General features: G+C 38.7%; 2 protein-coding genes across 2 annotated transcripts; one reads left to right on the plus strand and one right to left on the minus strand.

The window, feature by feature from the left end:
• Positions 1 to 225: 225 nt before the first annotated feature.
• LOC102220669 (myeloid-associated differentiation marker homolog) lies at positions 226 to 5,066 on the minus strand. Its single transcript, XM_005796600.2, has 2 exons — positions 4,951 to 5,066; positions 226 to 1,322 (listed from the first exon to the last, which is right to left on the minus strand). Exon 2 carries the CDS (start codon positions 1,251 to 1,253, stop codon positions 372 to 374), a length of 882 nt encoding a protein of 293 aa, XP_005796657.1. The 5' UTR covers positions 1,254 to 1,322; positions 4,951 to 5,066; the 3' UTR covers positions 226 to 371.
• A 1,976-nt stretch (positions 5,067 to 7,042) lies between these two features.
• On the plus strand, positions 7,043 to 13,540 carry pex19 (peroxisomal biogenesis factor 19). Its single transcript, XM_005796552.2, has 8 exons — positions 7,043 to 7,154; positions 8,621 to 8,709; positions 9,097 to 9,259; positions 10,653 to 10,738; positions 10,814 to 10,987; positions 11,070 to 11,240; positions 11,818 to 11,862; positions 12,246 to 13,540. The coding sequence occupies exons 1-8, from the start codon at positions 7,091 to 7,093 to the stop codon at positions 12,330 to 12,332; spliced, it is 879 nt and encodes a 292-aa protein (XP_005796609.1). The 5' UTR covers positions 7,043 to 7,090; the 3' UTR covers positions 12,333 to 13,540.
• Positions 13,541 to 13,689: the final 149 nt, after the last annotated feature.

The following is a 13,689-nucleotide window of genomic DNA, read 5'->3' on the forward strand; positions in this document are numbered from 1 at the left end:
CTAAGAAATGTCTGAGCTCCAAAGTAAAAAAATTGCAAGACAAAACTCAGAAATTTTGAGATTGATCTCAGAAATTTTCTAGAAAAAAATAAAACATTTCCAAGTTTTTTCTGGAAATTTTATGAGATTAATCTCAAAGTTTGAGTTGTTTTCTTGCAAATATTTGACTCTTCAAAGGCAGAAATGTCCATGTTTTTTCTGAAGAATTTCTGAGATTAATCTCAAAATTTCAGTTTCGCATATGAAAATCTTTATTTTTCAAACTCAGAATTTATTTAGTATTTTGGCAGAAATGTACTCCTCTGTTATTATTTATCTACATGGCCCTAATACACCATTGTAGCTGTCAGCCCAACTTCCTTCTCATACAATCAGGCGCTGACAAACACCAGGCGGGTGGAGTAGATGAGGTCAGCCAGGTAGAGAATAAAGTTGACCCCGGTGAGCACGGCCACTGCCATGCACTTGTCCCAAGTGCACAAGCCAACCGCGGTGCTGCAATTGTAGGGTCTCTGTTTCTGGCCGCCATTATGGGGGTCAAAGTTGAAGATCGGCCAGATGATGGTCGCTGACAGATAGAGGACGACAGCCAGCAGTGAGTAGGCGGAAAGGAAGCGGGCGAATGGAAAAGGGAGGAACCCGGTGCACTCGCCGATGCAGAGCAGGATGATGACCGCAGTCAGGATGAAGCAGATGCAGTACACCGACATGCAGTACTTCACTGAATGGTGACGGTCGTACAACACGGGTTCGCTGATGAAGACGAAGATGACGCAGGCCACGAAGGTCTCCAGGACTTTGAGCAGTCCCGGAGCGGTGGCCATGTAGCCGACGACCTCGCCCGGCCGAGCCTTGGTGAGGCTGACCTCGCTCATGTAGGTGATGGTGGCCAGGCAGGAGAAAACGGTGCACACGATGCGGAAGTCGCGGATCTCGCTTTGGTCTCCGGAACCCCTCAGGAAGTAGATGGGAAAGATGATGGAGGCCGACAGGCAGAGCAGGGCGGCGTAGCACGCAAAGGTGATGGGGAAGTTCTTCCAGGAAACGGGGGCTCTGGTCTGCAGGCCGAAAAGCTCCACCAGGATGACGAGAAGAGTCCCGGCGAAGCTGAAGGCCCAGCAGAAGATGCAAAAGTCTCCAGTGCGGAGGTAGAGTCTGGCCCCATGCAAACCCACAGAGAAGGCCACACAGGTGAAGGCAAGCGCAGCCAGCCGCGTCCAGAGCAGAGGACTGGACTTCAGGACGATAGGCATGGTGAGATTTATCCAAAGGTTTCCTTCCTGAAGCAGATTTTCACTGCCAGCCTTCAGCAAGATGGTAAGCTGTAAGAAACAAAAGAGAAAACAAGTATTTAGATAAAAACCATGTGAGCTCTGCTCAGTCATCCTACACGCTGTTTTCCCGGGCGCACAATGTTCTTATTGTTTTCATGAATGGCAGACACAACAATTCGGGGCATGAAAACCCAATTCAATACCACAAATAAAGACTCCACTGTGGTTGCAATTGTCACAGTACATTTACAGATGAGGAACATTTCTTCTTTTAAGTGTTTGTGGAACTGAACACTGAATGTTGAACTCTGACGTTCCTCCATGACGAGCCTCCATGCTCACGTCCTCCATGATGGATGGACTTTTTAAACTCCACCAACCCCCTCAGCATGTCTGTCATGTTCTAAACACTGCCTCCCTCATGCGCTCCTTTTGCGGCCATTGTAGATTGAAAAAAATATTACATTTCCTCCAGAAACTCAGAAGTCTTCTAGAATAAACAAAAAAATTTGCAAGCTCCAAAAGTAAATTAGATTTCTAGAAAGAAACTCAGAAATTTTCTAAAAAATAAAAAACAAGTACATTTATAGGCTTCAGAAGTTAAAATTTTGCTTGAAAAAATGTTAGATTAATCAGAAATTTTCTAGCATTTTGTGTTTTTTCAGTGCTGTTTTGTTTCTAACGTGGATCTACAGTATGTTCAGTTGAAAAAAGAAACACTAAAACCCAGAACTTACCGACCAGTTTGCAAAACCTAAACTTATTTAATCTGGGTAACTTAAAGTTAAATTTCCATTTCAATGGAAATTTTTAAAGTTAGGAGGGAGTCTGATTATTCTGCACTGGCCTTTCACTCCTATTCCCCTAGTGACACTCATCGCCCATTTGGCTCCACAAGCAGTGCATTCCTAATTCCCAGTTTACACAGGGAGACAGCTATAAACAAGGATAAAATTACTGTTTATGTTAGGCCTATTAAGCACCAACAAAAGTTTCATGGTTGTACAGTTACAATTGGAGGTGAGAAGACAAAAAAGCTAACAAAGAGGGAAGGAAATGGAGATGTGGATGTGTTAAAACTCCCTTAGGATAGGCGGGGAGGCGGGAGGGAGACGGGGGAAGCCCTGCACTCGGCCACAGAAGGACTCGGCGTGTAAACACAGTGATGGTTGAAATAGCTGCAGAGTGAGTCAGCAGTGGTCCTAGTTCCTTTCTCCACTCTCCCTCACTCTCTGCACCTCCTCCTTGATTTCTGGTCAGATTTTCCAACTTGCTTGATGCGATCCAGATGTTGCTGTCTGAACAACTGGCGACTTTGTCATATCTGCACTCCTTCCCTGCTATTTAGTAGCAGCTCCCCTCATGGTTTCCATAAGGGCTTTGCGTTATTTCCCCTCCCCTCGCCAGCTTTATAGTTGTGGCTACCAGCTCGCGTAAGCCATTCAAAACATACATGAGGGTTCAGCATGGAAAAATCCAGCCCCATTCCTGTCAACACCACTGCCTTCCTGCCTGCTGCACTCAGTTAGGAAAGAAATGACACAGAGGAGAAAAAGGAGAAGTGTGGAAAAAGTGTTGTTTTTTTGCAGTGCAGCACGGAAAACATTACAAGTTCACAATTTAAAAAAAGGACGTGACAGCAAGCAGGAACGAGGCGTTCAGGAAGCAACTTTCTGAGAGGTCAGGCGCGCTGTTTGTTTCGTTGTCATGACACAACATCACTTACTCAATTTGACCTGTAATCCGTTTACAGCAAAATGCATGATGGGTGAAAACACAAGACGGGCCTCTGTTGGGAAACGATACCCAGTGACAGTGAGCCAGAAAGTAAAAAAAATCTAATTATTTAGAGTCAAACTGACCCACTGCACATAAAAAATTAAAAGCGGAGAGGTTGGAGCAAATTCCTTCATCGATAAGAAAATAATTAATTTAGAGCCAGGATATTAGAAGGGAGCTAGTTTCTATCTACTGTGCAGGGTATGGATCTGTTCCAGGCTGTTAGTGAAGTTCAGTCCCTGACATTTAGGGTGGATGTGCTGCCTGCCACGCCCTGCTTCCTGCACCTCAACATGCAGCAACCAAACATTCACATTAAAACTTGCATTTCATTTAATCTGCATTTTACATCTAAGTAGTAAATATTTAGCTGCAGTTTAAAATGAAAATGTGGTGCTGCTATTATATATAGTATATCTGATGTGGAAAGCATAATGTCTGCAACTTTAATAAAGTCTGTACCCAATAGAAGAGGGGAAAAAATAACTTTTAAATAACCTGTATCCAGGTTTTTGTGATTAACCAACTAACAAATGGAATTCAAATTTTAAATGTAGCAGGTTTTTTGTTTTTCTGAAAGTATAAAATTAGTTCCTCCTCTATTTATAGCTCAATAAGGCGAATAAGGCCTGGACCCCCCGGGGTTGACTGAGACAGCTGCATAATTAAGCAAGACAAACTGTAAGGAAATTATATCTACCAATCTAAATTTAGAATAATTTTTCTCTCTTTACAATGAGAAGGTGAAGCGCCTGGCATTATAGAATCACTTATAAAACCCAACTGGAGATTCAAAATAAATCTATTATTTAGTCACAGACTCGTATTTTAAAAGAAATATTTCGTGTCACCAAATTCCTTATTTCATTTTTATTTCATGAATGTCATTATCAACATCAGTCCTCTTTATACATTACAAAAATTCTGGTGTTTTCTAAATTTTAAACCCCTTAAATTGCAGTTGTATGGCTTTTAGCCTTAAAAAGTTTATTTTATTTATTATCCCAAATGGAAATGTTTTGAAACTGTTTTTTTTTTGTGTGTGTCAAAGTCGAAAAAAGTCAACAGAACCTGAAAGATTTCTCCAGGTGAAAAACAATAAAACGCTAAATTTCTGACCCACTGTAGTTCTTCTGGACTCATCAATTATGTTTAACTGAAAGAAGGAATGGAAAAAAATAAATGTAAAAGGAACAGTAATGGTGAAATGCTTCAAAAGCTTTTTGAATGGGACTCCACGGTGCAGAAAATGCACTTTGGAAACAGGCTGTTCCATTTAGTATAAAAGTCATATTAACACCTTGAAAAGAAATAATAATGAGGATTTTTCATGCAACCAGAAATACTTTATGCCATTTGTGACAGTGCAGCAAAAATATATGCAGAATTAAAATAAAAAACAACAAAGACTTTTGAGTTCTTGCATTTCCACCACCCAGACTGATTTTTATTTGTTAAACGTTTTTCATTCCCAGCCTTAAGAAAATGTTATTTTGTTTATAGTTCATCTGACTGCTAGTCGAACTGCACATGTTGAACTAAAAATCGATCACTTTGGTGCCTCTCAGGCTGCCACACCCTTCTGTTCATGAGTCTCTACACAGCACTGGAGCAGGTATTCATGACAAAAATCAGCTGAAATAAAAAAAAATTAAGCAATTAAGTTGCTGGAACTGTGGAGCATTAAACAACGTAAACTTAACTTTCACCTTGTTCTACTCTTTTTGAGCTTAAACATTGTTGCAAACATATTTTATGTTCAATTAAATCTTATAAGCTAGCTTAAAGGTGGTATTCTTATGAATAAAAAAAACTATTTAAATGAGAAATCTTATCTTCCTGGGTTCACAAAAATCCCTGCATTTTGCTTCTCCTGTTAAATTTAGACGTTTCTTACCTTTTTTCCTGATGCTGGTCTCTGTTCTCCAGAGCAAGCAGAGGTATAAAGATGCAGATTGTAACTCGTCAGCCCTCTGGCTGGATTTTCCAACCCACCCCCAGAACAGCGGCTCCACGCCCAGAAAACCAAATTAGGCTGCGAACATATGCACCGTTATTCACATCTGTCTGAACTCCTCCTGCTCCTCCTACGGCGAAACGACCGGGGCCTCTGCTGCTCAACTCCCACAGAGCAAAAGTTCAGCCTCTTGCGTTTCCATGGTTACTTGCATTCGTGCTGACTGGCTGAAAAGTCTCCTGTTTGTAACTACAATACCACTTCACTCATTCAATGAAAGTTTTAAACTTATGAGTGTTTAAGTTTTTATTGTGAAACTTGCATAATTCTCTGTTGCGTAATATTAATACAATTGTATTTTTTAACTTTTTGAACGCCACAAGCCAGATGTTTGTGAAAACAAAAAATCAACCTTATCAACATGCTGCACATCTGCAGTTGCCTGGCAACATTGTTAATTCACCGAAGACCTGCTGCGTTTCCTGACTGCAAAAAAAAAAGGGGGAAATTTTTCAGTGCACTTTCAACTTCATAAGGGCAATAAAGCCTCCACCGAATGATATCACCCACTATTGTATCTGAAATTAGTCAGTAAAGGAAACATTAGAGCAACCATCACAACTTTTGTCATTTGTAATAAAAATGTGCAAAACTCCTTAAAACACATTAATATTTTCAGCTTTATGTCACAGTGAAAACTGTCTAAAAAGTCAACTTTTTATTTATTTCATTTTGGGGGAAATCCATGTTAAGATATATTGTTTTTATCATAAAATCCACATGTTGGAGTTGAACTTTATAGTAAGTATCTTTGAAATATTACTATAAATTACTCTTTAAAATTGATCATACTGTAGATCACATGTGTCAAACTCAAGGCCCGGGAACCAAATCAGGCCCGCCGAAGCTTTTTATGTGGCCCTCCGGACTCTAAATTGCATCAATAAGTCCTTCCAATTTTTCACAAATCTGCAAAATTCACATAAAATGAATTTTATCCCCACATTTTTTTTTTCTGATTTTACTGACATTTTTTTCTCAAAATTGGCCAAAAATATTGAGTTTAAGTGACTGCTGGCTCAGCCTTACTTGATTTCGAGCTATAGTCCGTGATTGATGCAGCGATTAATAAAAAGTCACATTTAAAATCATACATTAGCAAAAAATTTGTAAAAAAAAAAAAAAAGAAATCCTTACAAATATTTCTAAATTAGCACCACAAAATTGTGGATACAAAATCAGTGTGAAAAGATGTTCAATTTTATTTAATTTTAAGAAACACTTACTGAATGCTGAAACAGATTTATTCATATTTTAACAATTTAATGGATTGTATCAATACATTCTGGCCCTTTAAGAACATTAAGATTTTTGATTTGGCCCAAAATCAAACTGAGTTTGACACGTTTGCTGTAGATGCTTTCAGTTGCTCTGCTTTGACTTTGATTTCATAAAGTATATATTTTTTATTTTGTATATATGTGTGTGTACCTGGGTTTTATCATAACATTATTATGGATGTAAAGTTTGTCAAAACTGGTCTATTTATTTTTCAAATTCACTTTAGTCAAAAAGTTATTTTCTCCTGACTGTTGGTGGCTACTATAGCAACCAGTAACTGTCAGCTCGTCCCCGTTTTTGTTACCACCTGTAACCGTGGCTCAGAAACTTTCCTGGAAAAAAAAAGGAGATTAATGTTTGGCTTTTGAAACTGAAAATTTTCCAAAGGTCAATTTTATTTTATTTTTTTACGTTTGAAACTCCAAGTTTTTTCTGGTAAATTAACACATATGCAACAGTAATGTCACTGAGAATACGCAGTCTAAAATAAAACTATTTGTATTAAGTGGCAACGGCAGCAAAATATAGTGTATCTGTCTCTAAACAAAAAAAATATTCTATCTTTAGTAGTCTGGTTCGGGGGAGCCGGTTGTTGGCTATCAAACCTCTAGGTGGCGCTCTAGGTAACCAGTGAGCACTGAACGGCTGCGTCAGAGGTTGTGTTGTGACGTTGCAGTTCTCGGGGCCGTTCGGAAGCATTCGGAAGAGTTCGCTGGTTGCGTGCGGGCTGTTGAACATCATGGCGTCAGGAGCAGGAGATCCGTCAAGCGGACACGATGCAGAACTGGACGAATTACTGGACAGTGAGTGTTGACAGGAGGCTTGTCCTGACGGGCTGTCTTCCCGGGGATGTTAAACCGTCTGTAAAGCACAACTGGGACCCCTGGTTTGTTTTTGTGTCCGTGTCGGGGGTTCAGGTGATCGGGGAGATCCCCGATGAGCTAACATATGACCGCTGACAGTTGGAGCAGCCTTTAGTGGCCTTCAAACTGCTTTTAAAGTGGAAGAAAACTTTCATTTATATACTTAAACTTCGAAACCAGTTAGCAGCTTTGGTTGTTTAACGTAAAAAGGTCGGCCTTTATTTACTCTAAATCTGTATTTTTACTGTTTACCAACCTTTGTCTGGTGTATTTGTCATAACTTAATTGCATTATGTGTCATTTTTTAAAACTCATGTACATTTTAGGAGGCAGCAGGCTTTGAATACTGATTGCTGAAATGTCTGCCGGGACTAATGCAAACAAATTATACGTATTTTAATCTTTAATTTGTTGTTATCCGACTGTTGAATACAATTTTAATATGCAACGAGCTAATTTGCAACCGTGAACTATATATATATATATATATGTTAATGTTGTATCACGGTGGTTTTAATTTAGAAATATACTGTTGCACTATAATTATTAATTATTAATGCCTTCCCTGCAGATCCATACTGGTATTGTTTTATTATTGAAAGAGTAACCCTAACCAAAAATAATTACTCTGGATACAATTGTACAGTCATTAAACTCATATGTTTCCTAGAAAAATAAACAACCAAAAAAAAAAGCTGATTTAACAAAGTAAAATGATCTATTTTTCAATAGCTACAACTGGACTCATAAAATCAAGGCATTTGAGTAGATGTTTTGATTTTTGCATCAGTTTTTATCATCTATTTATTGGTTTTTACCTGGAATAGTAATCATACAGATTTTTTGAATCGTGTACCTGTAAGGTGAAATGAGCCGGATGCCGCAGCAGCTTCAGACATTTGAGCCAAATAATCAATGTCTTCAAGGACCTCATTTAATAATAGTTTAATAGCTAAACAGCCTGTGTTGAACTGAATCAGTTGTTTAGTGCTGGGTGCGTGGTAGTGCAGATGTTAGAGCTGGTGCTTTGCAGCAAACCAGACCTGGGTTCAAATCCCAGAATTTGCATATTCTCCACATGCTTCTGGGTTCTTTTTTCTCCCGCAGAACAACATAATCAGAAAATTACTTATCAGTTGCTTACGTTTTTGTAAACACCCCTAATAACATGACGTTTCAAATAAACCCCAACAATATGATTGTTATTCTAAACAGCAAGTCAGTTACCATATTATAGTATTATATTTTTCTAGCAACATATGGACATTTATTTATGTAATTGTTTAAAGTTTTGTTTATATCCTGAGATTTCTTCTCTGCCATCTCTTCTAATTCCTAAAAATAAATGTGTAGCGATTAGATTTGCAACTAACTTGATCTGACCTGATGTTATCTTGTCTCTTCAGGTGCGTTGGATGATTTTGATAAAGCATCTGCTGCTTCGGCACCTGAACCTGCAGCTGCTTCATCTTCTGCCAGCAGCGGGGCAGGAAAGGTTTGTTTTAACTTCTTCATGCTCACTTTTCTCCAGCAGGTTGATTTCTCCTCCTGATAATTAGAGACTATGCTCAAGTTGGTATGTGAGAAGGTTTTTTTTCCCTTTTGGGTCTCTTTGCAGGGAACTGTTTTACCATTAATAAATAAATAATTTAAAGGCAATTTAAATTCTTAATCTGTTACCTTTTACAGAATCTTTTGGCTTTATTACAGGATTTTAACATTTGACAGTTTATTTGACAAAACATTTTTGCAGTTCTTTAAAGTCTTAAGCACTGATTCTAAGCTGATTTTAAAAGGTTAAAGTTTGTCATGAATTCCCTGCAGTGAAAATGCAGGTTAAAAATAATCTGTATGTTTATTTAAATGTTTTTTTTTTATTCAGCCTCCTCTATTAGAGGACAGCAAACTTTTCGAGAACCTGTTTGAGGGGGACATGGCGGCCCAGGCCAAGGAGGAGTTTGAGAAGGCCATGTCCGAGCTCGCCGAGGAGGAATCAGAACTCCTGCAGCACTTCCACAAACTCTCAGAGGCTGCAGGAAAAGTTGGTAAGTGCTCTCTGAACAGTTTATTTACAGTTCCTTGGAACAGTGTTCATGTCATCTTCTTGTGTGCACCACAACTCTAAAGTAATTCAATAATGATACAGATTTGACCTGCCAGAACAGATGGTTACTGGAGATAGCCTTTATATTTTATTAATTAAGGCAAAATTATTGTAGATTAATTAAAACCTTACTAGAATCTTATTTAGAACCGAAGATACTTTTGTTTTTGCGTTCTCTTCTCTTTATTTATAAATAGAACCACTTATATTCAAAGATTTTTACTTAATTGCAGACTTTGATCTACTGAAATCTTTTTTTAAATATTTTACTATGTCAATGTCAATGTCAATGTCAAATTTATTTATATAGCACCTTACAGCAGACAAGACTGCACCAAAGTGCTGTACAAAAACAACAACACAAAAACAACAACACAAATGACAAAACAGAACACACATCATTTAAATGCCAAAGAGTAAAAATGAGTTTTAAGAAGCGATTTAAAATGGTCCAGGCTGTGGGCAGATCTAATCTGGAAAGGTAAGTTATTCCATAAAACAGGAGCAGCAACAGAAAAAGCTCGATCTCCTTTCCTCTTAAGTCGAGTTCGAGGAACTGTAAGTAATAACTGATTATTTGATCGTAGCGTTCTGGACACAGACTGGAAATTTAAAAGGTCCCGAAGATAAGGGGGGGCTAACCCATTTATGACTAGAAGTCATAAAAGTCTTTCTAGAGACGTAGTCGGACCAGAAGTAGCGGGATTAGTGATGTGATACGCTTCACTGACATAGATTTCTTTCATAATTTTAAAATTCTAATTTTCATCCGTTGTTTACGTCCAGATTTACAGTGTCTGGCTTCTTCTGGTCCAGAATTATGATGCATGTTCCACTGCATAATGACCGTTCTGACTGCAGACACTTTGAAAACAATCAGATATGTATTCGATTTAGTACCACATATGGAAGTGGCACAGATCGGATTGTTTTTGGGTGACAAGATCAGAATTGGTCTGTTCAGACTGGTCTGATCTAAAATAATCAGATTTGGGTCATATTTATCTGCTGCCTGAATATGGTGAAAGTCTAAATCTAAGTCCAGCTGAGAATCTGGATCTCCATCCAGTTTTACTACACTTCAATGATTTTACAAAGAAGAAGAGTCAAAATTTCAGTCACTAGATGTACAAAGCTGTCAGAGACAAACCCCAAAATGTTCTGCAAAGCATTGGGAGGACTTGTCAAATTTTTATAAATAAAAATCCACTTCATGATTATGTGCTACTTTGCATTTGTCTATCATATAAAATCCAAATACAAAAATACCTTGACATCGAGGTTGGAAGGTATCAAAAAGAAAAATAATGGTTTAAGCTGTTTGTTCTCTCCAGGCACTGATACTGCCTCCCAGCAAGAGTTCACCTCCTGCCTTAAAGAAACTCTTCGTGGCCTGGCCAAGAATGCAGACAACCTGCAGGTGAGCGGAGTCAGAGAAAATAAATAATAGCTCTGGAAATAATCTGCAGTTTATAGGCAATGTGTTTTGTTTCAGTCGTCTGGTTTGGCTGGAGATGACCTGGTGAAAGCTCTGGAGGGTTTGGGGCTTGAAGAAGGCGGCGACGCAGGAGGAGAAGATGGAAACATCCTCCCCATCATGCAGTCCATCATGCAGAATCTCCTCTCTAAAGATGTCCTCTATCCATCTCTCAAAGAGATCACCTCCAAGGTCTGCCTCATTTCTAACAACGGATGAGGAAAATCTTCATCATGCTGTTCTATGTTGATGGGAGCTGTTGTTTCCTGAACAGTATCCAGAGTGGCTGGAAACAAACAAGTCAACCCTCAGTGCTGAGGATCACCAGCGGTACCAGCAGCAGGCGAAGATCATGGGCGACATCTGTAAGCTGTTTGAGAACGAGGAAGAGGAGGCAGGGGATAAAGAGCGGACGTTCGAGAGCATCATGGATCTGATGCAAAAGGTGATGCAGCTGCTACTCATGTTACACATGTTAAAGAAATGAGCTGAAATTATAATTTAGCTTATTTATGTATTTAAAATGGTTAGATCTCTTGTTAGGGCTCAGTATATCATAAGCCTGGCGGGCCTCCAGGCTTTACTTGTGCCCCCAAGGCTAAGCATCGTTTGTTTATTATTCAGCAGAACCATTGCCTGTCTTTTCCAGTCTACATGCTACAACTTCAGAAAATAAAGAGACAAGTCATGGATTAAAGATCCTAACATTTTGGACATCTTAATTAGGATGAAACATTATATTCTTTTTTACTGTATTTTTTTATATTTGAATTTAAACACTATCATTGGTATTATTAATAATCTTTCCCAATACCACATAATTACTTAGTTATATTGTCAAATTTCCAATCAACTTAAAATATTTAACTCAAAAACACGGTAGGCTGCTGGATTTAGCATATTTTCCAAAGAAACACATGCAAAGTGTCAACTCTTTGGTTGAAAGAAGGTTGGTGAGATTGTTTTTTTCCTGAATGTAGAAAGTAATAATGAATGCTGATCATATTTATCTGATTTTACAGCTGCAGGATCTTGGCCAGCCACCTAAGGAGTTGGCAGGCGACACGGTAAGATGATTTACAGCATCTGTTTGTTCAGTGTGTAATAAATTTATCTGGTCTTAAGGGTGTCCTGAAATGAAATAATTTTTTTCTTTCTTTCTTCCTTTCATTCTTTCTTTTTTTTGTTTGTTTCTTTTTGCCAAAACAGATAATCTAGGCAATAAAAAACAACACTTTTTGTCAATTTATTTCTTTATTTATTGCCTAAAAAGATAATTTATTGGAAAAAAATTACTTTGTCAAATAATGACTTGGGCCATTATTTTAGGAAGGTGGAAATATACATAAAAATAGTCAAAAATATGAACTTTGAGTCAGATTTTGTGATGAAAGGCGTCTAAGTCAGATGTATTTACTCATGAAGGTTCCTGTTTCTGTTTCCTTTGCAGCCTCCTGGCTTTACCTTTGACATGGACTCCCTCAACCTGCCGGGAGTGGGCGGGGCCGGGGCAGCGGAGCAGTGCTCTGTCATGTGATGAAGTGGTGCAGCGGTCCATCAGAAGATCTGAAGCCAAACTGTTCCTCTGTGTGTGTTTCAACAGCAGGGAGGACTTTAGAGAGTGAAATGCGGGTCAGGAAGGAGTGAGATCAGAACGCAGGTTCTGTTCATGTTCAGTGTGTAAAAACAACTGGAGGGAAACACCCAGAAGGAAACCCAAACGCTCTCTAACACCATCAAAGATATTTGTGATAGTTAGCGGTTGCAGAAACTCCTCCGCAATTAATTTTAACATAATTTTCTGGAGAAGAAATGAGCTCAGCTGTTCTCCATGTTGATTTTACTGGCTGTTTAGCCTCATGGTGAATTCTCTCCTGACAACTCGCAGGTTTGAATGGTGCCTTTTCAAAAGCAGCTAGAGTTCAGGTTTCAGCTCTTCTGCTGCTATTCAGCTGGCTAAATCAGTCATAGTTTTAATAATGAGATAAAGATGTGGTAGTCTTGAGCAACAAAATTTTCTTTTTTTGTTTAAAACTTTAAAAATAATTAACCTGCAAGGAACTAAACAAGACCCATTCCCAGGTTTTGATGCGAAGTGACGGACCTGATTTCTGAATGGCTTTGCTGTGGTTACAGTGATGATTAGAGTGTTGAATTACTGTACGAAGTGCTTCCTGTGTGATTCCCGGTATTTTTTACATGTAGGAATAAAAACAAAACGACCACAGTGGGATTTTAGAGCGATAATCACATGTAAGGTGTCATTCTAGAAAAGGTGAGAGGAGAAGCATCATATTGTGTCACATGAAGAGGGATAAATGTGTAACATGTGTTACACATTTTACCAAACAGCAGATGGACTGTTTGGTAACGCATCAACGCCCTGATGTTAGCCCTTTTCGGTTTGTTTATTCCAGCGAGCCACTTTTCATCAGCGACTCTTTGCCTCGTAGACAACACTTTTCCTCTGTAACAATAGAGAGAGGTCCAGAAATTACACGGCCATGGGCCCATCTGTAACTGCACAATAAAGGGGTACTGTCAAAGGATTTAGTTATGCACTGAACAGACATCAGAGGTCCATCAGAAACAGCTGAATGAGAAGCTTGCTGTGGAGGTTTGGTCACATGGTTTGGGTTTAAAGCTAATCAGCTCTCAGGGCCGACCCTGAAAATAAACAAGATGCAACCCGTTATGACACTACTGTTTTGTAAATGTAATAAAACATTGATATGGGTATAGAAATGTGTTTTTAGTCTGTGTTTTTACTCAGTCGATTGCCTTTTTATAAGAAGTCGCTGAAACAAAATTTGTATGTTACATTTACTACATTCAGACTCAAAGCGGCCTTAAAAAACATGAGAAGAAACATCTCCATATAAAACATAAGACAT

Source organism: Xiphophorus maculatus, chromosome 6, assembly GCF_002775205.1.
Source record: "Xiphophorus maculatus strain JP 163 A chromosome 6, X_maculatus-5.0-male, whole genome shotgun sequence".
NCBI classification, from domain to species: domain Eukaryota; kingdom Metazoa; phylum Chordata; class Actinopteri; order Cyprinodontiformes; family Poeciliidae; genus Xiphophorus; species Xiphophorus maculatus.

Coding starts and splice junctions, on each gene's coding strand:
- pex19 (XM_005796552.2), top strand. CDS start 7,091: ATGGCGTCAGGAGCAGGAGATCCGTCAAGCGGACACGATGCAGAACTG. Junction 8,710..9,096: donor CCAGCAGCGGGGCAGGAAAG/GTTTGTTTTAAC, acceptor TTTTTTATTCAG/CCTCCTCTATTAGAGGACAG. Junction 10,739..10,813: donor AGAATGCAGACAACCTGCAG/GTGAGCGGAGTC, acceptor GTTTTGTTTCAG/TCGTCTGGTTTGGCTGGAGA.
- LOC102220669 (XM_005796600.2), bottom strand. CDS start 1,253: ATGCCTATCGTCCTGAAGTCCAGTCCTCTGCTCTGGACGCGGCTGGCT.